This window comes from Candoia aspera, chromosome 2 (genome assembly GCF_035149785.1).
Source record: "Candoia aspera isolate rCanAsp1 chromosome 2, rCanAsp1.hap2, whole genome shotgun sequence".
Classification (NCBI taxonomy): domain Eukaryota; kingdom Metazoa; phylum Chordata; class Lepidosauria; order Squamata; family Boidae; genus Candoia; species Candoia aspera.
The window spans coordinates 139,499,605-139,525,363 of NC_086154.1; the positions used below are offsets into that span (position 1 = coordinate 139,499,605).

The 25,759-nt window shown below is 43.0% G+C and overlaps 1 protein-coding gene across 1 annotated transcript in view; it reads right to left on the minus strand.

The window, feature by feature from the left end:
• RARG (retinoic acid receptor gamma) overlaps positions 1–22,312 on the minus strand; it is a 93,204-nt gene extending 70,892 nt beyond the window's left edge. The window contains exons 1-2 of the mRNA XM_063293878.1: positions 22,152–22,312; positions 17,875–18,214 (exon numbers count right to left, since the gene is read on the minus strand). Coding sequence (XP_063149948.1) covers positions 17,875–18,049 — 175 coding nt within the window. The 5' untranslated portion in view covers positions 18,050–18,214; positions 22,152–22,312. The remainder of the gene's footprint in view (positions 1–17,874; positions 18,215–22,151) is intronic.
• Between the last annotated feature and the right edge of the window lie 3,447 nt (positions 22,313–25,759).

Sequence of the window (25,759 nt, forward strand, 5' to 3'; positions counted from 1 at the left end):
TCTGTTTTATTGACTATTCTAAAGCCTTTGACTGTGTGGACCATAACAAATTGTGGCAGGTTCTTAGTGGTATGGGGATACCAAGTCATCTTGTCTGCCTCCTGAAGAATCTGTATAACGACCAAGTAGCAACAGTAAGAACAGATCACGGAACAACAGACTGGTTTACGATTGGGAAAGGAGTACGGCAGGGCTGTATCCTCTCACCCTACCTATTCAACTTGTATGCAGAACACATCATGCGACAAGCTGGCCTTGAGGAATCCAAGGCTGGAGTTAAAATCTCTGGAAGAAACATTAACAATCTCAGATATGCAGATGATACCACTTTGATGGCTGAAAGCGAAGAGGAACTGAGGAGCCTTATGATGAAGGTGAAAGAAGAAAGTGCAAAAGCTGGTTTGCAGCTAAACCTCAAAAAAACCAAGATTATGGCAACCAGCTTGATTGATAACTGGCAAATAGAGGGAGAAAATGTAGAAGCAGTGAAAGACTTTGTATTCCTAGGTGCGAAGATTACTGCAGATGCTGACTGCAGTCAGGAAATCAGAAGACGCTTAATCCTTGGAAGAAGAGCAATGACAAATCTCGATAAAATAGTTAAGAGCAGAGACATCACGCTGACAACAAAGGCCCGCATAGTTAAAGCAATGGTGTTCCCCGTAGTAACATATGGCTGCGAGAGCTGGACCATAAGGAAGGCTGAGCGAAGGAAGATCGATGCTTTTGAACTGTGGTGTTGGAGGAAAATTCTGAGAGTGCCTTGGACTGCACGAAGATCAAACCAGTCCATCCTCCAGGAAATCAAGCCAGACTGCTCACTTGAGGGAATGATATTAAAGGCCAAACTGAAATACTTTGGCCACATAATGAGAAGACAGGACACCCTGGAGAAGATGCTGATGCTCGGGAGAGTGGAGGGCAAAAGGAAGAGGGGCCGACCAAGGGCAAGGTGGATGGATGATATTCTAGAGGTGACGGACTCGTCCCTGAGGGAGCTGGGGGTGTTGACGACCGACAGGAAGCTCTGGCGTGGGCTGGTCCATGAAGTCACGAAGAGTCGGAAGCGACTAAACGAATAAACAACAACAACACCCGCTTACAATGCAATTACTTTCTGAATCAGCTTCAAACATAGGTTCAAGCCTTTCTTTTCAATTATCATGAATGCAGCTAATATGTCTCTCTTTCCTGTTGCCAAGAGAATCAGGACCAAACTGTTCCATGCAAACAAATACAAGTGTAGCACTTATGATCCAGCTTAAAAATGTAATTGCAGCAGATTCTTCAAACTGAAGCAATTCACCCTTAGCTTTCCCTAACCCCCATAACTGGGTCTCAAATGTGTGTTCTGCATTTTGGAAAAGGGAAACAGCAGTTGGGGAAAGGGTTAAGCACCCACTTGTCATCTGCTGCTTCCTTACTCTGCTGCAACCTTTCTCAACCTTTTGACCCTGGAGGAACCCTTGAAATATTTTTCAGGCGCCAGGGAACCCCTGCACATTCAGGCTCAAATATAGGCCAGAAGTTACAAAGTCATTATATTCATTTCATGGGTAGGCCTGTATATATGCATTAACCATGTTCTTAAACTGAAAATAAAGAATGAAACTTACCTCTTTAATGTGAAGTTGCCCGAATTTGAAATAATTTTTTAAATAAATCATGATCTCCCAGGGAACCCCTAATGATCTCTTGTGGAACCCTAGGGCTCTGTGGAACCCTGGTTGAGAAACATTGCTCTACTGCCAGCGGTATAGTACATTCTGAAAAGCTAAACATACTGAATGCCACCAACCGCTTCTCATAAGTTTTTCTCTCCAGTCTCCTTATCTTCTGGGTTGCTTCATTATGTCAGTATTCTTCCTAAAATGCAGGTACCCAGAACTGGATGCTTTGACCGACCCAGAATAGCGGGAAACACTGACTTAATTTGTGTTGACAAATTTGTGTTGACACTACAGATATATCGATGCATTTGTGTTTGTTGTTTGTTTGTTTTTTGCAGCTGAATCACACTGTTGATTCATGTTCACTATTATCCATCAAGACATTCAGATCCTTCCTGCAGATACTGCTGTCCAGTATGGTCTTCCCCAATCCTAGATTCATGACTTTGATTTTTCTTATCCAAATGAAGGACCTTCTATTTGTTCCTGCTGAAATTCATCTTGTCAGTTTCTGTCCATTGCCGAGTTTGTCAAGATCCTCCTGAATCTTGATACTGTCCTCTCAGTGGATTGCTATCCCCACACCCCAACCCTGTCTTTGTGTTGTCTTACAAATCTGATAACCATATTTTCTAACCTCTTATCCAAGTCATTTTTAAGTATGTTGAACAACACAGATCCTAAAACAGAGCTCTGCAAAACACCGCTCAGCACTTGCATCTCGATGTTGAGCCATTGCTTATGTTTGATGGGTATGATAGTTCAACCAGCTCTGCATCCATCCAAGGATAGCATAGTCCAACCCATCTTCTCTTGTAGAATCTCACAGAAGCATTGCCAAATGCCTTGCTGAAGTCAAGTATACTATGTCTACTGCATTTTCACAGTCAACTAAACTGGCCACTCTATCCCAAACAAAGATCTGGTTGATTTGTCATGATTTATTTTTAATAAGTCCACGCCAGTTCCTGTCAGTCAAAGCTTACTTTTCTAAATGCTCATAAATTGACTGCTTAATAATCTTGTCCACTGTTGCCATGAAGCTGACTGGTCTGTAGTTATCCTGGTCCTATTTTCCCTACTTTCTGAAGACAGGAACATTTGCCCTAGAACTCACGTTACAGAGCTCTACTTTTTTGGGGGTGTGGGGTGGGAGAGGGGGCTTCCTCCCTACTATTCTATTCCTCCCTTTGGGAAGCAGCTTTTCTTCTTCAAAAAGGGCCACTAGGCTAATCTTCACACAGTTGTTTCCTTTGCCCTTAATTATGGTGGCACTGAGCTTTTGCCTAGCAATAATGCTTTGGAAATTCCTCCAAGCCTACAGACTACAATGCAGACTGCCCTAAGGAGTCCCTGGGCCACTTTCCTCCTTTAGGATGTTATTGGTGAGGAATGGAGGGTGCAGGATATGTTCTATGGAGCCTCCCCATGGTATAGAGAGGGTGGGGTTAACCAAACAATGGCTTCATTTTCAAGTCAGTCTTCAGCAAGCCACCCACAGTTTGGGAACAATCTTCTGTTCTTATATGCCACACTCTCCTAAGAGCAGCAATATGCCGTAGTGAGGGAGGACTGATTTAAGCAATTGATGCTTACTTCCCAGTATGTCTGCAAGTAATGCTTACAGGGAAGTAACTGAAGAGAGTGAAATGGATTTCCACATAAACAGACACTAGGATTGCTTTGAGAATCAGGCTACAGTTCATTGATAATGATGGGAAATATCTCTGGGATTTCTTAAAAGGGTACTAGGGTACCAGGCATTTTGATTTGCAAGACCAGGCTCGAGTAGAGAGAGGGAACTGCTATTCTCATCACGAAGCAAAATATATTGGGTTGGATCTGGCACGGTCAGCTGAAAAAGGTTCTTAGTTTGGTTTCTCTCATTTTTTGACAGCTGTTGGATATGACTGCAGACTTATTCTGGACTGTAAACCAGAATAATAAGTAAACATGTTTCTTTTACAAAGGTAATAAGAAGTCACATTAAATTAAAAATGTACAGTCAGGCTCTTCAGAACTCCCTGCTTGGAGAATTCTTCCTCTCTCATTTCCTGCTCAACTGCTGCAGGATGCAACCCTGTGGAGGAGTAGCCAGCTGGCTCCCTCATCTTTTTAACACCAGTAGCTGCCTGATGTGGAGGAACCGTGTTAAACAGGGATGGAGATAAGAGGCCTGCCGCACTCTCAGAGGCTGTTGGATTCTTGGCCTCCCCCGCATCATATCCCAGCCAAGGAAACCGAGAGCAGCTCCAGAGGACGGCTGTGGAAAGGTCTCCTCGCTTGGGCTGGAAGCCTGGGAACAATGGGCTGAGAAGGGAATGCAGGGAAGTTTGGCAGATGGAAATCATGCACCCCAAAGTTGGGGATTGTCTACAGTACACAAAAACTTTGCCCAGTGCTTATTGGCAGAGTTTTGCACTCGCATTGAACCTGTCAACAGCAAATATAGCTGGAAAAACTGACCTACATCAAAAAGAAAACCCAGATGCTATTTGGTAACAGATAACTTGGAACACACGCGATCAGGTTCAGCTAAGCCAAAATGCCACACAGTGTTGTGCTTCTGATCAGAATACGTATTGCCCCAGATGTACCACTAAATATGTGAGGAAGTGTATGGAACGGCGGGTCACAGGTCTACCCCCACTGCTGAGATGAAAAACTATACCCATTCTTAAGCTGGCAGAAAATTACATTGGTAAGAAATCTGCTGTCTCCATTACAAGACCCTATCCTATTCTGTTGCCTGTGATCCCATTCCCTACAGGACCCCGAGTTCCATCCAAGGTAATTGGTGACTTGAGGTTGCCCTTGGACAGTGTGGTAATAAGGGGGAAAGACCACTTCTTCACCAGCATAGCTAAGGATGACTGAAACCTTTGTCTCTCATGGACTGGGGATCAAAAGGAAGAAAATATTCTGGGCATGTTTATACTATGGTTAGGTTCAAGTGGGGAAAGCATTTTCATCCCTGTGTGCATGTGTGCACCTTCAAGTCAGTGCTGACTCATGATGACTGCCTGGACAAGTCCCTGAAGTTTTCTTGGCAAGGATTTTTGGAAGTGGTTTGCCCTTGCCTCCTTCCTAGGAGTGAGAGCGAGGGAGTGGCCCAAGGTCACCCAGCTGGCTTTGTGCCTAAGGCAGGACTAGAACCCACAGTCTCCCAGTTTTTAGCCTGGTGCCTTTACCATTACACCAAGCTGATAGACTATGCCATAGCTAGGTGCAAATGGGAAAAGGATCATAACTGAAGATGTAAGTGGCAGATCCACTGTAAGTACAGTACACTTCTGAATTGGCCTTGTTGTACTTTTGCTTTTTCTTGCACTCCCTACCCCCCCCCCCAACCTATTCCGCATTTGGATGAATGTTTGCATTCTTTAATTTGTCTGCACTCTTTACTTTTGCTGCCTCCTGCCCTTCTTCCCTCCATCTACATCCAAGGGTCACCCTTTCCTATGGTTCAGGAGGAAAATGTTTAAAACCTGCAGCCTAGCTCAGCTTGGCAGCTGGAGTTCATGATGCCAGATATGCAAATAGAGAAGGCAGAAGTTAGTCTCTCTCAAACTCACATCTCTCTGCCACAGTTTTACATTGTGGTCTGCTTGGAATCTGTCTGAATTTAAATACAAAATATAGCAGAAAGGAATAATCTCTGCAGCCCCTAAAAGCCTTGGATACAGCTCCAGAGACTTCCAAAATTTGTTATTCATTTTATTATGAAAGAAGGGGAGAAATACTTAACACGTGCCTAGAGAGCCCACGACTGAAAGCCATCTGCCACTGTACTCCTTGAATCTAAGAACTTGCCAGGCCAGGCCAGTTTGTTTGACCATCTATCCCAGGGTTTCTCAACCAGGGTTCCGTGGACCCCTAGGGTTCTGCAAGAGATCACGAGGAGTTCCCTGGGAGATCACAATTTGTTTAAAAAATTATTTCAAATTTGGGCAACTTCACATTAAAGAGGTAAGTTTCATTCTTTATTTTCAGCTTAAGAACATGGTTAATGCATATAAACAGGCCTACCCTGAAACAAATATAATGATTTTGTAACTTCTGGCCTATATTTGAGCCTGAATGTGTAGAGGTTCCCCGGGGCCTGAAAAATATTTCAAGGGTTCCTCCAGGGTCAAAAGGTTGAGAAAGGCTGATCTAACCTAATATTGCCTTCAGTAACTTTCCAGAATCTCAGACAGAAAAAATCTTGCTCTTCACTTACTTCTGATCTCGCTCTTCGAAGCAAAGATGTGAGGATTGGAACAGGGCTGTTCTGTGTGCACAGGAAGGGCTCACTCACTGAGCAATATCAGATTATATTGGGTGGATATTTCAATTGCCTTCTTGGAACCTGAACCCTGGTCCAAGGCAGACCACATTTGGCTTCATGCAGTGTTTAAAAAGCCAGTGCAAACAGTGTAAGGGATTGTGAAAACTTCTTTTTAAGAAAGGATGTCACATTTGGAATTGTTTTGCTGTAGGAGATAAGGAAGCCTTCCCTCTTGATCATGCTTCTATTGTGGTGGGGTCTCATTTTTCCAGTATTTTAGATGGCAATCTCGTGCTGCAGATTAAATATAATACTTTTGCCAGTGACACTTCTGTGTCAGATTACTGTGACCAGTACGAATACTTATTGGCTAGTGCCTATGCAGTCACTAATTTCAAGACACACACGTTTTCACCCCATGACATCTTGTTGAAGTTTATCTTTCTTTCAGTGCTTATTTTGGTTAGCTCTTTCCAAAGTGAGCACTTTCCCATATTACCAAATGAGCTCATGTACCGACCAGAGTTAATCTCTCTAATTATGAGACAGTCTATCCCTTCTCCTCCTTAATATTTTACCCTTTTCAGAACAGTTCTTTCTTAGGTTTATTGTTGAAATACTCTCTAATTTTCCAGGATAAAAGCAGGCAGGCATATTTTTCCCCTCCTATTTTTAGGAAAGTGAACAGACATAGTTCTCATTTCTGCTCCATCTATACAGATTCCTGTCTCTTGCAGCAATATGTGATACTAATGAACTAGCAATACTTGAAGGACCCATTACTTTGGAGCCCCTCTGCATCACAGAACTTCCAAGAGGAAGTAAGTCCTGTGCAGAAGATACAGATAATCTTCCTCCATTCAACCTTTTAATTTAAACGCTTCTGCCAAAAGTGCCTTACGCACATTCATTTTCAAACATTTGCAGCACCTTTCACCCAGGTGCTGCTTTTCAAAACAATTAGAATTAAACTTACTGGTTTTAAGACTGGATGAAGTGTGAGAGGATAGGCAGAAAAAGAAATAAGGGGAGAAAAGGTGGAGGGAGTTTAAGAAAAATGTGGTTTTTATTCTGAACTTACTACCTTGTCCACTGTCATTTCCTTCTTGCAGCCCCCTTTGAAAGTGCCAACACATTCCACAAAACTCCATACAGTCCTCAGTTCACCCCATTCTTTTTTGCAGTTCCCAAAATGCCATTTAGCACAATAGCTGAAATCTGCCATAGAGTTTTTCTGCACTGCAGCCTTCAGCTGTTGTCTTCCATGCATAAACCAGCTGGAGATGAAACCAGCCTAAGGAATCCTTTTCTAGATTTCAACCCCTCCTTTGCTTTGGCCACAGTGATGGCCTGATCTTCTGCCCAGCATGTTTACCACAGACCAATTGGTGGATTCTCCTGCTTCTTTACCCCTTCTGCATGGGCAGACAAGGCAAGACAGAAATTCAGTTTTACCATTTTTCCTGTCACTTGGGCTAGAAGGGGAAAGTGGCAGAATTCGTGTCAACTTCCACTAGTTAGAAAAGGGAAGTGAGAGAGAAATGTCCACTCTTTTGTTGGCCACTCTTCTACCAATGAACTTCCAAAAAAAAAAAGAAGGAAAAAAGGTCCAGCTGAACTTGTAAAAATAAAATGGCTATGGAGAGCAGAGACCAGGAACTGAGGAGGCTGCAGTAGTCAAATGGGGTGGGGGTGGGGGTCGCTTACAAGGAATACAGCATGCAAACCAGAGAGCACAGCTTGAGCCAGAACAAAACACTCTTTTGACTCAGAGCCAGAAAACATGGGTAGAAGTTGTATTAGCTGCTGGCTGGGGGTGAGTTGAGGTCGATGTCATATGTTTCTGCCCCCTAGATATGGTGAGCGGCGCATGCTCACACTGAAGTAAAGTAGAAGCGTGGGTCTGCTCCATAGTTGCCCTTCATTTTGAAATAGGCAGAACATGAAAGCTATAGTGCTAACCTTAAAAATAGGTTTAACAGTTTACAAAGCAAAGAAAACTACTCCAATCCATCCATCCCCCACAGGGAAAAATGGGGAAAATCTAGCTTCATCTTCTCTGTGTAATTGCTCAATCCATTGAGGTCCTTGAGGCCCCCCAAGGACCATGTGTGGTCCTTGGCCACCAAGAAGTGCACCCAGGTTCTAGAGCCATGTTTAGCTTGCAAACCCAGCTCTGGGTGCTGTATCAGGGCTGTGCTTTGGGGGAAAATTGTGGAGCATCTGTTTCTTCTCACACCACCAAGTGTTTTGTCATGGAAGGGCATCTATCAGTCTACAATTGCATTCAGTCTAGCCCTATTCACAAAGTTTTCCCCATTGCTCCAGGAAAACTGATCATCTGTACTAAATCTTTTAAGAATCAGTGGGTTGGAAACTACGGCTTGAAGATTTTAATTTCTGTCATGTGATAGGAATGTGATCTAGTGGGCAGACAGAATAGATTCCTGCAGAAGTCAAATTTAGGTATTTAGGAAAGATATGGAATACCCCCTCCTTCTATATCTGTATCCTCCAAGTTTTTTGTTCTCAGGATCTGGAGCTACTTCTGGCTGCAGCATGGGAGAGAGAGAAAAATTAGCAGAGTCCCCAGACCTTAGCCCAGCTTCCATTGGAAACCTTCCAGAGACCAAGCAGTCTAGCTCAAGAGCCAGAGGTGCTGGAGTAAAAGACGAGAACTGAGGAGGGAGGGAGGGGGAGAGAGAGAGAGAGAGACGGGAAGTGCCAGCACCGTGCTTTTCTGCCTGAGCCCTGCTTTCTCCTTCTAGATGAAATAATTATTTCCAGCTGCCCTGCCAGCTCATTCAGCTGGCCAAGGAGGAGTCCCGATTCATTTCAACACTGCAGGCCAAAGCAGGCCTCAACGCTTGTAATTTGGTAGGGGAGCTGCCGCAAAATGGGCTTTGCCGCTTCAGAGGTGGGAAGGCAGTATTGTGTTTCCAAAAGCTGGTGCTCCAACTCCAGATGTGCACTCTGGACGTGCTCAGAAGTACTTCCTTTACCGTCAACACACTTATTTTTGGAATCAGCACTGACGATAAAAGGAGACCTACAATTCAAATCAAACCATACACCTTGGGTAGGAGGGAGCCCTTCTCAGCCCCATCTTATCAAAGTCCATCCCCTGAATCAGCTTGTCTCAAGTTGGCACGTTCTGTATTTACAATTCCCATCATTCTTAGCAACCTAGAACGGATGGCAGCTGTAATTAAGCATATCTGGGAGATACCAGGATGGGGGAGGCTGTAAGAGACCGAGCAGGATATTTGGCCCATCTACTCCTCGTGTTGCTGTCCTGATCAAAGCGCTTAGCTACAAATGGTTTTTGTTTCCTGTCTGGCATTGCCACTCACAACGGCAAGATATGACGCTGCCTTCTTTGCCATCTCCTGGGTACCACCAGCGACAGGGCCTTAAATAGAAAGAGGGCCTTGTTCTGCAGCATATGGAGCGTGCAGGGATAATAGAGAAGGGTAAGAGCTCTGCCCATACCTGTCCTCTTGCTCATGGCAATCACCGAAGAGTGTCAGAGAGACTGAAAGAGAAAGTGATGACATGATGTCAGATTGCAACCCAGAGATCTCCCTTTAATTTTTATATTCCTTCGTGCATTGGAAGCCATTCTCCCCTCACCCTCCTGCCATACAAGCTGGGCTCCAACAACGAAAAAAGAAGGTTGGCCACAAAATCTGGGCCAGAACTAGAAGAAGTTGCAGCTACCTTGATTCCTGCTATACAAGGAAATCTAAAGCTGTACTTCACATCGCTAGGGTGCAACCTGGCAACCAGCTCTCTGTAGCTCCCAGGGCAGCCAGGAAAAAGTGCAGGACCAGTTTGCAGGCTGAGTTAATTGGCTCTGAAGTCTAGGCTGTAATCAGGCAAGGCTATGAGTAACCCTATGAGGGCAGGAGAAAGCATCCTGAATAAAAACCATTCAAGAAGCAGGAGGAAGGAGCTAACTAGGGAAGCACTTCTGACTTATTTTTATATATTATATATTATATATATAATTTTATTTAATATTTGCAGCAAATATTTACATACTTAAACCAGTGCAAAGAGAAAACTGAATTTTTTAAAAAAAACTATTCAAGTATACAGAAGAATACCGATTAGATTTATGTGCTAGGCATACATAAATGAGAAAATCTATAGCTGCCTTCATTATAGCCTGCATATAGGAGCAGCTACAGGCACAGGAGCGTTCTCCTTGATGCTCACCAGATGATACACCTACGTGCATATATAGTACAGGTTGTTCCATTAACATCCACTAGAGGGAGAACTGCTATAATTCTGGGTGCCATCCAGATAGACACCGAACACTACATATCACTAGGGCGAGGATTTCTATGACCTAAAAATGTTAGAAATATGCAAGCATTTATGACCTTAAAACCATTTACATATGACCAATTAAACCAAAAATATGACTTTACAATTTTTTCTGAAATTAGCACCCAGTTTTAAAAAATCTGTGCTTACACACACACACAGACAAATTAAAAGGTTTATTCCTCTTCACTTTCAGTGCAGAAGTGCTAGTATTGAAGGAATCAGATGAACATTTTGAGAGTAAAATGGTCATCCCTGGATTAGTTTTCATTAACAGCAGAATTGCATTGGATAACCACGTGCATCTTGAGGTTATCAAACTCAAAACTCCTTCTGTTGTCCACCAGTATGTTTTTGTATCTGGAGAAACTCCGTTCGACATCACAAGAGGTTATAGGAACAACTCGAAGTCTTCAAATTTTGCTTCGAGTCCATTTAGAATGCTACTTACTTTGCAAAGTGTTGAATAACCCAGATTAGACTGAAGCACTCTTTGCAGTTTATCACTAATTTTTTCAGCCACTTTCCCCTTTGTTTGCTTTAAATCACTCTCAGTTTGTTTTACAATGTTCAGTGCATCACTAAGTTCCATTCCTACAGTTTCAAGGTGGGTGATTGCTTGCTAATCCACTGAAGTTAGATCCTATATATGCTAAGTTTCCAGCCAAGGTTTCAGAAAAGGAATCTTGCACAATCTTGATTGAGGAAGACTCACAACAGTCAACTTCTTTAACTATCCGCTTCAAGGAAACATAATTTGTGAAATAATAGATAGCCGCATCCAGCCAAGTCCCCCAACGTGTCACAACAGGTTGGGGAGGGAGAGCCAAAGTAGGAGCAATTTCTTTGAATTTTTGTACTCAAAGTGGAGCTTTAATGAACATTTTTTTCCCATTCAAAATTATCTTATCTACATCAGGATAGTTGCTTTGAATCTCTTCAGCCACTCTGTAAACCATGTGCAAGACATGTGATATTGATCATTTTTGGATAAAGAAGTTTAAGTCCCTTGGCTGCTTTTGTCATGTATAGAGTGGCATCTGTTACAAAGAGAAGGATATTTCCCCTTTTTACACCATCTGGCCAGAGTAGTTTCATAGAATCATCAAAGAGCATAGTAATAGTGGAATTATTTACTTTTTGTTGAGTTTCACATGAAGAAATACTTCACCAGGCTTGTCACATTTCAGAGTGCCAATAATAACACTGGCTACATATCTTCCATTTACATCACTTGTTTCATCTATTGAAACCCATATCTTATTGTTGTCAACAGCAGATCTTATCTTTTCTAACATATCTTCATAGCAGGCAGAGATGTACTTTTTCCTTACCGTTGATTCATTTGGTATCAGGTGACTAGTATACTTCTCAAAAAAATGCCTGAGGCTACCACTACCTAATTTCCTTAAGGGAATATTCGAAGTAACCCTCATTGTACAGAGATCCTTACAAAATTCTGACTGGGTATTTGATGAACCTGCAGTTGAAGAAGAAGCTCTCTTGAAAAGGAGATGTTGCCTGTTCTCAGTGAAGGTAAATCTTGCTAAACAACTCTTGTGTTTCGCGGTGTCACAATGTTGTTGAATATTAAAATGCTTTTGGGCCGATACCTTAACTTCACACAATTTACAAAACAAAATATCACCATCGCTACTGAAAATCTGCTCCCCAAATTCTTGAACAAGAGGCCATAATTTCACACTCGCTGAACTTTTATTTTAGGCATTTGAAATCAGATTGCAGCTCTCACGTGACTCCCCCACCTCAAACACACACACACCTGAGTTGGGGAGCAAATGAGAGAAAAAAAAAAAGGCAAATTCTCACTCTTTTTTTCAGGCCTGGTCAGGGGAGAAGCCTCTGCCTGCTGAAGTCATTTTAAAAAAGGTTGCTCTCCCTCTCTTACACACACACAGCCCTGAGTTGGGAAGCAAATAAGAAAAAAAATAAACAGGCGAATTCTCTCTTTCTTTGCTGGCTTGAACTTGCTGGCTTATCAGGAGGGTTGCCAATGACCAAAATATGACCAAAATATGACGTTTGTTACAAAATTAAGCAGAAATATGACATAACACCTCTAAAAAGTCAAAATATGACTTTTCAGGCAAAATAAAAAGCATCTAATTCTCACCAGATTACTCTAAAACATTTTAATTTACTTATAAATTCAAATAAAGGTTCCAGAAAAAATATGACATGTCATAGAAATCCTCGCCCTACATATCACTATAGATCTGATAGTAATCCAGGGAATCATCCAAGTCAGCTTTCTCCAACCTGGTGGCCTTCAGATATGCTAGGCCACAACTACCAGCTCCTGAAACCAGTGTGTCCTTTAAGCACACTTTCTGAGGATGGTTATCTCTGCCTAAAGACAAAAGAAACTTGACCTAAAACGCCTGCTAGAAATGTTAAAAACAGCGTTGAAGGAAAATCTTCTCACATGCTTTTTTCATCTGAACAAAACTACTTGAATGTTGAGCTAGGGATTCTAAAACTCTTCTTTTTGTCCACTACCTGTTAATGCAGTGAGTCACAGAGGTATGCTCATGAGTTTCACTGATCTAATGGACAATGATCTCTAAATGTTTTGCCCTGTTTCCAGCATTCTTGTAATACATTTGCCAACTGCCAACATTACCCACTCCTTTTATCTTCTGTGATAACAGCTTCTCTTAAAGGCTCATTTATCCTCATAACACTATGCTGAATTGTTTGCAAACAAATGCATTATTTAACTGCACACCCACAGAGACAGAAGGGAGAGAGATGGACATGTGTTCACACTCCCAATTACGCTGCTAACTACTGCTCAATCACATGCAAAGAAACAGAAACACAAACCCACAGTCGTGCGTACCCACTTCTTTTGCCTCTCCAGGCAGAAACACACACATAAAATGTGTGTGCATGTGTGTGTAAAATATATATCTCCTCTCTGAGGTCCCTTGTGATGTACTCTTTCCTTGCTTCTGTCCCTTTTAATTTGTAAAGATGAACATTTCATTCATTTTGTAAAACAGAAATTTACTAAAAGTCGTTCTGAGGAATATTCCTACTATGTGAGAAGCCATCATTGAGTTCGAGTTCTCTGAGAACTAGTATCAAATCGATGAATGCACTGTGCAAGAAAACCACCAGCACTATATGCTTTCATCCTCTTAAGCTTACTGTATAGCAGAGGTAGACAAATTTCAGGCATGTAGGAGTCCAGTAGGAAACAGCAACAAGTTGATGATGAAGCTGTATGTACAGTAAAACAGTAGCTTGGTGAAAACCCATTTTCTTCTGCACTTCTCGAGCTACACACTAGGATGACACACACACTCAAGTACAAACGTAGATCTGATCTGTTCCACATCAGGAATCGTAATACAAAACTCCAAAACTGGCTGGTAAAGACTTGATCAAAATCAACCACTAACAGTGCTAATATTTTACAGGTGAGAATCATAAGACTAAATTAGATGAGCAATTAGCAAAAGTTTAACTATGGCAGCATTTGTTTTTTAACTGCAACTCTCCTTGCAGTTGTTAAACTGTTCGAAATTGGTAGCCCTTGAAATTCTACTGCAGGTTATCCAGAAAGTACGTAGAACATCCCAAACTACTTTTTGCCTATCTTTATTCCACTGGTACCCTCATTTTTGTCTGTCTCACGGCACTGATGTTAAGACTAGTGTCTCTGCCTCTTGGAAATTATTATGTGGTATCTTAGTACACTCTGTTCTCTCTTCCAGATGACATGGTCCAGAATGCATTGTCATGCATGCATTCTGTTCAGTTTGTCATTCGCTTCAGATCTAAAAGCGATGGCAACGGGTCAGAATAAATCCCTGGACAGCATTATGGAATAGATGCAGAATAAAAGGCTGAAGCTAAGCCCAGAAGGGACAAAATTGAAAAGCCACTGATTTCTGTGTCCCAGAACTTAAATTTTACCACACTAGAACAAGATCATACTTCCATGAAAAAAAGGACGGTAGTATTTTCTGAGTGTTTTGTATTTACAGCTGGCCAGGACTAAATTTTACCAGGTTCGACAGAGATTTTTGTGGCTTAGCACTCCTAAATGATAAGCTGTTGCCTTTCATCCATGCACTGAAAACTTGTTGTTTGCCCTGCTGCTTATGAAAGATGCGTATTTGTTCTCTCCTTGGGAATTCTCTTGTAAAGTTTTGGAGTTCTGATTAGTATGGGGTGCAAAATGGATTTTGAAGTATAGTAAAAATATCTGCAACAGTAATAATCAGTTCTTCAAAACCTAAAATGCTCTACCTAATTAAAGAAACACCTTCCCTACTTTCTTAGATTGGTATAGCAAGTCCTGCTGGTTTGTGGCATCTCTCTGTTCGAGCTACGAGCCAAATGTTCAGGATCTTATGGCTGTTGGAGCTGCTGTTTGCAGAACTCTCTCCATGGAAGATGCTACTAAGTCAGTCTCTCTGGGTGTTGGGAACAAGTCCCCTTTTAGGAAACACTTGGAATACTAATGTCCAATTTCACAATGGTTTTAAAATATTACATTTTGAAAAATAAAATGGTGCTTATTTCAGAATCCATCTCTTGTAAAAAAAAAAAAAAGAACAGGAAGTAATTGAATAAAAACATTATGAAAGTATGTTTGAGATAGATCTAGGGGTGGGGGTGCATATGAATACTGGGATATTAGCAGAACAGAAACTTTGAAATAGCCATGATAAACGCACTCCACCAAACCTTACATATGCCAACAAGCAGATTTGAAAGCAAAGCCTATTTGTGTAAAATGGTCCATATGTGCCAGGCTGGGAAAAGCTCATTTGAGGAATTACTTTCTTCCTCAGTTAAGTATAACTAAACCAAGCTGAAATCTGAATCTGGCTCAAGTCACGTGAACTCAGAGGGTGCCCCCTGGTGGATAAACCAGGCATAAGTACGCACAGAGAATCTGGCAGTAGGGATGTGGGGGCAGCAGAATGAACTGCAGTTGGCAGAGCCAACACAAGAAAGGTTCCAGTTTAACGAAGATAGAAGCACCGCTGGGAGAAAAATAGAGGAGATCAAAGTTTCAAAATTCCATGAAAGGACCCAAAGAAAATGGTGCAACGGACCCCAAGGAAAAGGGAAGGGGGCCTATTCTTATAAAAGTTCACTGGGCACTCTTTCTGTCTAGGGAGCCCCATTCAGGAAAGCCCTAGGCACACAGAAGGATGACAGGCTCACAGCTACAAAGTGCACAGACATGCAGTGAACTAGAGGCATGGATGACTGACGGCCCTTCAGCGTGGGGACGCTGCTTTGGCATGTTGAAACCCGCACACAAGAAAGCACAAAGGCTTCCTGTTGCTGCATTGGCAGATGGGAGGCGTGGAACTAAGCAGAGCCTGGAGGTCTGGCACAGAGCCTGGGCACACCTTGGGGTGGATAGGGGTAGAGAAGTCAGGACATGCCCCAAAGTGTGGAGAACACAGTACAATAACCAGGAGGAGCCAGTTAAACTCACACCCAGCAAGCGCTGGGCACAATTTCTTTGCATCCCAGTCAAGAGTGCTATGACACAAACAAGGGACAGTAAACACACGCACACAAAATGAAAGGCACTTCCACAATGACAACTTTTTCTTGTAGCCCCCTTGGGGAAATCAGAACACAGCAATTCCCAAAGAGTGATTCATCCCAAAATAAAGGTTGGGTATTATGTGACCCTTGTGTGGGTCTTTTCACGAAGAGCTTCTACAAAGGGCTACTTCCAAGTCAAGGGTACTGCATAAGCTTAATCAGTCTACCCAAAATTAATTTCCTCTAAAATATCCATATAATGGAATTCTTTCCTATGCCCATATAGACCTTTGATAATGTCTTGATAAACAGTAGTGAGACTTTTCCCCCTCATTTTTAAGATAACCAAAGAGCCCTGTGAATGTTGCCACATGTAGCAATAGTTCATCTAAAAATGGTGTGTGAAATGTCCTGAGATAAAAGTCCAGTGTTCAGCGGCTACAGTTTGTCTTCCCAGGCATCTGGTGCCCAGTTTCCAGTTCAAATCCATGTACCCAAACTGGCACCTCAGGGATGTCAAATCATATTTGTATCCAGGAAGAGTGGGATTTGGCTTTTTGATCAGCTGTCAAAAAGCAGATTTGGGGAAGAAATATTTCTGTAGCCAGACAAGCTTTGGAGGCTGGTGGGTATATGTGAAATTTTGAAAGCCTGCTGCCATGGGTCTAGCCTATTCACAATGGCTGTAAAAGCTTCTGTGTTTTGAAAATGATTCCCTCTAGCCCTCCAAGAGGTTTCATACTATTCACAGCTATGTGTAACTTTTTCTGGGGAGGGAAGCACTCTTCTGTGCAAAGTACTAAGCTTCCACCACCACCATTTTTGCTTTTTAAGAGTGCCCATGAAATCTATATGGGACTCAGAGGCATCCTAGAAATAAAGGATCTTTTCTCTCTCTTTTTTAGACTGTTTATTTGAACAGCCCTTGCAAGCATCAAGTGGTATGTTCATGAACAATATATAGTATATAGGAATAGGATTCCAGGATATGAGATCCTACAATTTGAAGCCACTGTTGTATAATGCAGTGCCAAAACTACACACAATTATAGAGTGATTCAACTGAAAGACCCCTCCATGTTTAAATTCTGCTCCCTGATTGCTTTCCAGGACTTGGCAGCACATGGATTATTGCAGTTGAATTGTTCAGAGTATATGACAATGAGCGGAATAGAGAGTCATCAGCTTGTAACTAGATTTTGTGAACTGGACTGAACGCCTGTTCAGACAAAATCTGAAATCCCAGTCAGTAATACAGCTAACATATAGTGTAAACCCCAGGCTTACCATCTCCCTTTGCTTAACTAAAGATTTTCCAGGATAAGATGAGCCACCATCCTGGTACTGTATCATATTATTCCTAAAGATCACAGTGTCCTGTGGAAATCTCCCCCAAATCAGTACAGTGATTTTGCTACACTTGTGGGGATCACTTTTTTAGATTCTGAAGCAAAGAGTCCAGACCTTCTGAACAAGAATAAGGTGAAATGTAATGACACTTAATATACTACTGGCATAATTAAAATGTCATGCATGAGAAACAGCTTGAGAAACTGAGTGGGCTGAACCAAGGTCCTGGCTCAAAATACTGATTTACAGCAATCTTCCCTATCTTTATAATCTACAGATGCACTGAATTACAATTCCCATCACCCCAGCAATGAGATGTGCTGGCTGTGGATGATCAGTGTTGTAACCCAAAATAGCTGGAAGGTGCCAGGCTCAAAGAGATGCCCAAGGCATTCATTCATTATAGTGATTAAGCTAGCCTACTGCTACTCATGGACATTTAGCCTATGCAACTTAATGCTTGATCATTTGCTACAACTGGCATTGTGGAGAGAAACAACTCGAGTCAAAAGCAGAAATTAATCCATACCCAAAAGATCTTTTACTGTATTATGCCCCACTTGTACAGCACTCAAACCAAATTTGCACCCGGTGCTGGACAAGGTTTTGAATCCTGCTGGTCCTCAGGGTCTGGTACCAGGACCCAAACTGCACCCGGCCCTGTGCTAACTTGCCCCTGCCAACTCTTCCTTTCAAGTGACTTACACAGTGATGCCATTTCCTTGGGCAGGTCGGTAGGATAGCTCCGGAAGTAAGCTCCATTGGTCAGCACCTCAAAATGTGGGTTCGGAAAAGGGAAGGGGTATACAGCAGGGGGGAACCCATTCACATGAGCCAGAGGAGTTCCACCAGAGCAGCCTCTCTCCTTGTTTACAGCCATGACTGAGGACAGGAAAGTCAATGCGTGAGAAAATGAAAATTCCTCTTAAAATTGCTGGTTGGTGCCAACAGTGCTCCAGGCAGATGGTCCCATGACTGTGGCCTTTGCAGATATCCAGTTCAGAGGGAAAGGGCTATCCCTCTCCTGTCTCCTTTTGATGCAGTCCTGTAAGGGAAAGAATTGACGTTAGTATCATTCAGCTGTAGAGAAAACAGCCCATTCCCAGCATTCTGTTTCTCTATTGCCATCCAGGATGGTCACAAGGAAAAGATGGAAGTTGCAGGAAAAAAAGATGAGGAAGAGAAAGAACTTTTTTCCCCCACTCCTGTTTTATTATTTTGCCATTGCTGCCATCTTTTATTCTTAGTTTTTGTTTCTTACTGTATTTTTTAAAAAAATAGTATTATTCGTGAGCCACCCAGAATTGTCGGCATACAAATTTAATAAATAAATAAATCAAAATGTATCAGAGAGATGACTACATCTCATCCTTAGCTGCTTCAGCAGGGGACAGGGAAGAAGCAGGAGCAGAGAAAAAAATGCTTCATTGTGGAAGTGAAAGAAATGAACAGCGAAAGGTGACAATGTTTGACGCCTGCTGGGGTTCAGAGTAGGCCTTCACAGAGCAAGGAGAAATTAGTCAAAAGGAAAAAACACACTTCCCAGGGGCACCCACTGACCTACAGGACAAAAGAAACAGAAGGCAACCAGCAAAACTATTGATAGGAAAAAAACCAGCTCCCCTCCCTCAAGAAATCAATATTTCTAAATAGTGTCTACCCCAGCCTTCCCCGTCATGGCATTTTCCAAATGGGCTGCACAATAGCTCCCATTTCCCCAAGCTATTCATCATGCTGGTTGGGGATGATGGGAGTTGTAATAAACACATTTGAAGGAAACCAGGTTGCAGAAGGATGGCCTATTTTGGAAAAGCTCTGCAGACTTTCATACAGAAGCTTTTCTAGCACTAAATGGAGGTGGATAGGACTGACTCTTGAACTTTGTATATGAAAACCATGAGTCTACCATAGAGGTGTAGAGAATACCCCTCAATCCAACTTTTCTCCACACACTCTGATATGCGAAAGTGAATACTATACTTCATAGTATTCTGTAATGGCAGAGGCAAAACATGTCCCTTGTTACCGAAACTGAACGGGCCATCTTTTAGAGCAGGGTTCCTCAACCTTGGCAATTCTAAGCTGTGCGGACTTCAACTCCCAGAATTCCCCAGCTAGCAAAGCTTAAGAGTTGCCAAGGTTGAGGAACCCTGTTTTAGAGAATCTGACACCATGGACACTCCCTTTCATAGTCACTGCTGCTACACCATGATCGTCCCTCTCTTCCAGAGATCTTATCTCGCCAGTTCAGTTTGCAGGAACTGGTTTGTTTAAGATGGAGAGTGGTTTGGCAGGAAAACTGACAGTTCTAGTGGAGATCAGAGATGGCCTGGCCACTCCTGGGAAAGGCGGGAAGTTGGTGGGAATATTCTGAGAGTTTCAGAGAGGCAGGTAAGCTGGTGGCAGCTGCTGGTGGCAGCAGCAGAAAGATATTAGGGAGATGGGAAGGGGTTACATCTGAACCGGCTGTTGCCTACACGTTCCTGATTTCCCCTGTCTACTGTGAAAATGTTCTTAATAATGAAAAGCAATGGCACCATTACCTATTTTATACTGATTTTCACATGCCACTTAAAATGCTTTTGAGTCTATCTGCCAAAGTTGTGTGCATTTGTAAGAGAAAGAAAACCCACTGTAAATGTGCTTCACTTTATAAAATGGATTGATAGATGCACAGGAAGGCAAATTAGGTCTACGACCCCACTAAGAGTCTTTTTACTTTACATAGTTCTTCTGAGCAGGTGTGTTTTGTTTAAAGCATTCTTTCTTCACACGCGGAATAAAGCTACAAGATGCAGATCACTGTATCTGACCCTGAACTGTTAAGCAGAATCCAATGCTTTTGATGTGAAAATGGGGGCTCTTTCCTCACTAAAGAAATGCATAGCTCCAGGGATTTTGGAATTTTGAAAGTCCCTTTCCAAGGAATTTTGAGAACAGACTGATTAGGGGCAGGCCTACCAAGGGAAAAGAAAGCAACAGGCACTATATGCCTAGAAAAACTAGATAGGGTTACAGCAGGAATGGGCCCCTATTTTGTGGCTGGGGGACACACTTCACATTTGGAGAAAGACTTCAACGAGTGACACGGTGATGCACACAGACATGAACCACACAGACAGGGCCAAGACTGTTTTCTCTTCCATGGCTTCTGGGGAGCAGTTTGGGTTTTTAAAATTATGCTAAGCCTTTTTTTAGGACTTAACCTACACATTTTATTAAAGCACAATTATCTTTGTGTTTTGCTTCTTTTCTGTTATTATTTTAAAAGCAATACAAATAAATATTTTTTTAAAAGCTACACATTTTATGGCAAGAAATTACTTCTAATTTTTTGATAGGTGTACATAAAGAGGCTTTAGTGGAATATGTATTTATAACACCCTGGCCTCTGGAAGCTCACTCCAGTATTGTCAATGGGGTGTGGGTAGTATCTGCCTTGCTATTTATTTGTAATCAGCAGCATGAGACACAATGAGTTTTAGCAGAGTAAACTCTTTATGCTACTTATTCCCACACCAGCTGACGTTTCATTGGCTTAATCTTTGCATGGGGAAGATGCTCTTAAGGGCATAGGCAAAGGGCCAGTTTAAAAAAAAATACAGTAAACAGTTTTTTAAAAGTACTAGGGAAAGAAGCTAGTCACACAAACACTGTGATTAATTTCCAAAATAAGAATGGTTGGTGCTGAAGCTTGCCTCCCCGTCCTGTTTTGGAAATACAGTCCCAAATCCAAGATGTTTGTGAAACTGGTTAGGATTGTTCTGTAATAAGGCAAGAGCACTCAGTACATGAGCAAGGGCACTCACTGTTTCCTGTTTTTCAAGTCCCAGGATTGCCTGCTAGAAAAGGAACAGGCAAAGGTCATCCAGCAGAGAATGAGTATGACAACTTTGGCAACAAGGGAACAAGCAAGCATAAACCTTTTGGTAAAATGCGAGTCAAATCTCAAGATTTTTCCTCCAGAAAAAGAATCAAAATACCCAATTACCACCACTGAGGTGTCAGCTAATATAAAACTCTCCCTCAAATGGAGATCGACATAGATGCATTCCAGTTGTTTTCTTGGCTATAATGCCATCCCACCAATTAGAGGTCCCCTCAGTGACCAGATTTATAGAGTGCCAATATTAGTTCTTTGCTTTAAAAGCCCTCCTTCCCAAGACAACTTAATGTCTCTTTTCATAAATTCGGAGCCAGACACATTCTCAGACTGAGCCCCAATCCACAGATGCAATTGAGGACGATGTGAAATTGAACTGCTGGGCCTGTTTGCCCTGCAGCAGCCTCTGGAGCAGAAAGCAGAGAGGCTGGCCCTTTAAGGATTTTCTGAGAGAGAGAGAAAATGAGAGAGAGAGAGAGAGAGTTTTCCCTTTTGAACCACTTCCAAAAGCAAGCAAGGAGTTTTTTGTTGTTGTTGTTCTTTCTTCTTCTTTGGGTGCTTTTTACCATATGATTTAAATCAAGAGTCATTTCAGGTTCCCAGATAAATGAAGCTTATGTTCTTGCTGCCAGCCCTTGGCTGGGGCTGTACCACCCCGGAGGTAGAATGTGAGCTCACATCTTCCACATGGAACCCAACACCACAGGCCTAATTTACAACAGCCCAGCAGCGCCTTTTCCTGCCGACTCCGAGGAGGCGCTGGTTTTCCGAGCTACCCACCCCCCCAGCGCATCACTCACTCTTCACCTTCTCCCCCTCCAATGCTCCCTGCCGCTGAATGAGCTTGCACGCGCAGAGCATACGCGCGCGCACCTCCTTTCTGCTCCATGCCTTGTGCCCCCGCTCCGTCTTTGCATCCTCCCCCCACCCACCCCCGCCACCCTGTCTTTCATTTTTCTTCTCCCACAAGGATGGAGTTCCACCCAGAGTGAGGCCAATTTGAGGGGGCTTCTGTAGCGCAGCACCAGAGGCAAGGCATAGGTTGCCTCAATCATCTTCTCTCCTCTATTGTCGCGGGGCGGGGGAAGAAATACTCTACCGCCGTGTAACTTCGGTGCCGTGAGGTTTCCTCACAGCAGTGTCCCTCAGTCTGTCATCTAGCCAAGACCCAGCCTCTTGCCAATCGCTCAGACTCATTTCTGGCTCCAGCCCTTTCGCTGCCCCGGCCAAATCTGCCCACGAGAACCTGGGGCACCGCTTTGCGCTCGGCCCCTTTAAAACTGCAAAGGCTTGGGCCGACTCCGCACCGCCCCCCGTCCCCGCCGCCGTGGGTTCTGCCAAGTGCCCTGAGCAGCTAAAGCCACGAGATTTCAAGCGAGCAGCTAACTTAAAGGCTTCATTTCCGTAAACTTTTCCATATGTGAGGGCCTCTCTCGAAGCTCGTGTTCCAAAAATAAACGCGCCGTCAGGCTGAGGTGTCCAAGCGCACGGAAACCGGGAAAGAAACCCACTGAAAGAAAACAGCGCGAGCTCCTGCCAGCAAGCTTGGGGCACAGTTGCCTCCTGGCGCAGTGGGAGTGGGGGCGGCAGCGAGGGAAGGAGGTTATGGAAGGGCGTGTTTTCCAATGGCAGCAACCTCAAGAAAACCAAGGCGAGGCTCTTGCCTCTCTCAGATCTCCGTTCCGAGTTCAGCTTAATTCCAGGCATGCATCGGGCTCCCTTGCCGTTAGCGGGAGCCCAGCCCTTTGATTGCCCCATCCGTGGATGGGAATGTGGGGGTCACCAGGCGGTCACGCTAGTTCCTTCTTTGGGACAGATCCCGCACGAAGGCGCTGCACCCCTGTGTTCTTCGGGTTCCTGAATTCCCCCTAGCCCCTATGGGCAAAGAAGCACACAGCTCTGTATTTCTGTGGTGTGGAGAGGGGGCACATTTCTAAGAAATCTCTTCTGTTTGAAAGATTAAAACATAAAATTAAAAATACATAGGGAACAGCTGATACAATAGCTCAGAGCAGCCTGGAGCCATCTCACGGCAAAGACTTTTTGTATTACTGTGTTCTCCGTGGCAGTCTCACACTGCACATGGAGACAGCCAGTCTCTGTCTGTGAAGAGCTTACAGTTATTTCAGCAGAAGAGAAAAAAGCAGAGGCCAGGTTCAATCTAAGCAGGGCGGCAGCCTGAACTCTGGAATTAATTTCATGCTAACCTCAAAATGACACCCTGCACCAACACATTTGTCTAGTAGCCTTTATTTTTGGTAAAATACCAATTCCTCCTCTCGTTCCCCCTCCCAGCCCCTTTCTGATCCTTGTTTCATCTGAATCAAATCTCCATTTCCTTCAAGTTCTCCCTACACACAAGGAAGGAGCCAATGGCAAACCACGTCTGAAAAACCTTGCTTAGAAAACTGCAGGGACTTGTCCCAGCAGTCTCCGAGAATCGGACACAATTGAACAGATTAAAAAAAAAAAGTAAAGGAAAGGTTCTCAGAAGCTATAATGCAAGGGGAGAGGATCAAAGAAAAATATTCAAGATTCATGGCAATCTTTATGCTTATTGAAGATGTCTTCCATGGGAATTTATGAGATGAAGTTCGTATTTTCTTATCATAAGTATCTGCAACAGCATGATTTATGCCTTCTGGTAATACAAGTTTCCCCAAGCTGGTGTCCTCAAGATGTGTTGAGCTACTACTCCCATTATTTCCAGTCAGTACAGCTGAAAAGGCAATCAGGTTGGGAAACGGGAATGAACCCTTACCACATAGGGCAAAAACTCTGTCATAAATGGATCCCTGAGAATCCATTTTGTAGACACCTCTGCTTCACAACCAGAATTAATGTCTGTCTGTGCACTGTTCATGATCTTTGACTGCCAAATTTCCCAGAGGCTGCTTGCCATGATCTGTCTTCCAACAAGGTCTCAAAAGTGGTTTTCAAACTGTTTTGGATAAGATCTTCCTGGGGGGAAAATGACCTAGTTTCACTCTCCATGAGGGTGGCTTGAGTCTTCAAAAAGTTGCAATATGTGGCTCAAGCGATATTTTAGAAACCTAAACTAGTTTAAGACACATGTTCCTGGTAGTACCACTGTTTCTGAGAAGGGTGTAGGAAGAGGGGATTGGCTAGCAATCTGTAGCAGTTTCTCAGCACCACCAGAAATTTAAATTTCCAGGCTACTGAACTGATACATGTTTCAAGTATCAATAGCCCCAAATGAGCAGAGGCAAAAACATAGATAACTTTTTTCTAATTAGCATTAATTGATGAATGGGAAGTAGAAAGTGGGGGGGGGGGTTCCATGAAACCCTACTTGACAGCTCCACAAGTTTCCTGTGAGACGCCAAGTTGACTTTAGAAAATGCAAACATTTTTAGGCAATCCAGTCATTGCTTCTGAGGAGCCTAGAGGCAGAGCGGCATAATATACTTTAAACATGGTGTCCCTAATCCTACCAAGCATAACAGGTTGCTACACATGAATCTATTTAATACAGTAAGTTCAAACAAAATTGTATCTTGTACCAGCTTTCTCTAGACATGCTGAACTCACAATTTTCTTTTGATAATAGTATAAAGTGGCTTCATCAATATGTGCCTTCCAGATGTGCCATAATATAGCACCATTATTTCTACCCAGCATGTCTTAGACTTCCTACTCCAAGTCCTATCCTAGCCGAACAGACAACCCTTTTGAATTGACACTCTGGGCCCCACTTCTAACCTCTTTTTTTTGTGCTTGATGTTGCTTTCACCTCATCCCTATGCATGAAACAGACTTAAGTCATTGTTATCTGTACCACTGTTCATAGTTTTTCCTATTATTCCAACACAGTTCAAGGGCAGCCTTGAGGTGTATAATATCTTAGGCTTTGTCACCTATTACCTTGGAGTATGACTGCAGGGACTGGGAACAAAGGTAATAGATGCATAATAGGGATTGGCAATGCAAAACTGAAGTACTTTGGCCACATAATGAGAAGACAGGATACACTGGAGAAGATGCTGATGCTAGGGAGAGTGGAAGGCAAAAGGAAGAGGGGCTGACCAAGGGCAAGATGGATGGATGATATTCTAGAGGTGACGGACTCGTCCCTGGGGGAGCTGGGGGTGTTGACGACCGACAGGAAGCTCTGGCGTGGGCTGGTCCATGAAGTCACGAAGAGTCAGAAGTGACTGAACGAATAAACAACAAAATAGGTTTCTGCAGACTTAAGGAGGGGTGGAGAGCCATTCAACCCAACAGTTGAAAGGCCCATGTTCCAAATTAAAACCAAGCATTGGGGTTTGCCTCTCTGACTCCTTCTTTGTTGATCACGTCCACCTTTTTCTCCCCAATCCAAATCATTGCCAAAAATGTGGCACCTCTGCTGTCCACTTCCCACGTACTGCAGTTGGTACTAATAACAGTATTACATTACTACACCAGATTGGATAACTGAAACACATTAGAAAAATAATTCACTTATGCACATTCAATCTGGTGGCTCATAATTTTTTAATTGCTGCATTTCTGTTTTACAGCTTCAAGAATGTGAGACTCTTTCATGCAAAAATGAGTCCTTCTTTAGTTATAACAACAATAGTCCCTAACTACAATTTGATCTCCTCTCCAAAGCATTCTGGCAATCACAACTACTAAGGGAACACTGAGCACATTACATTCCTAATCTCCATTTAAAAAATAGCCCCTAAACTTTCTTTTGCT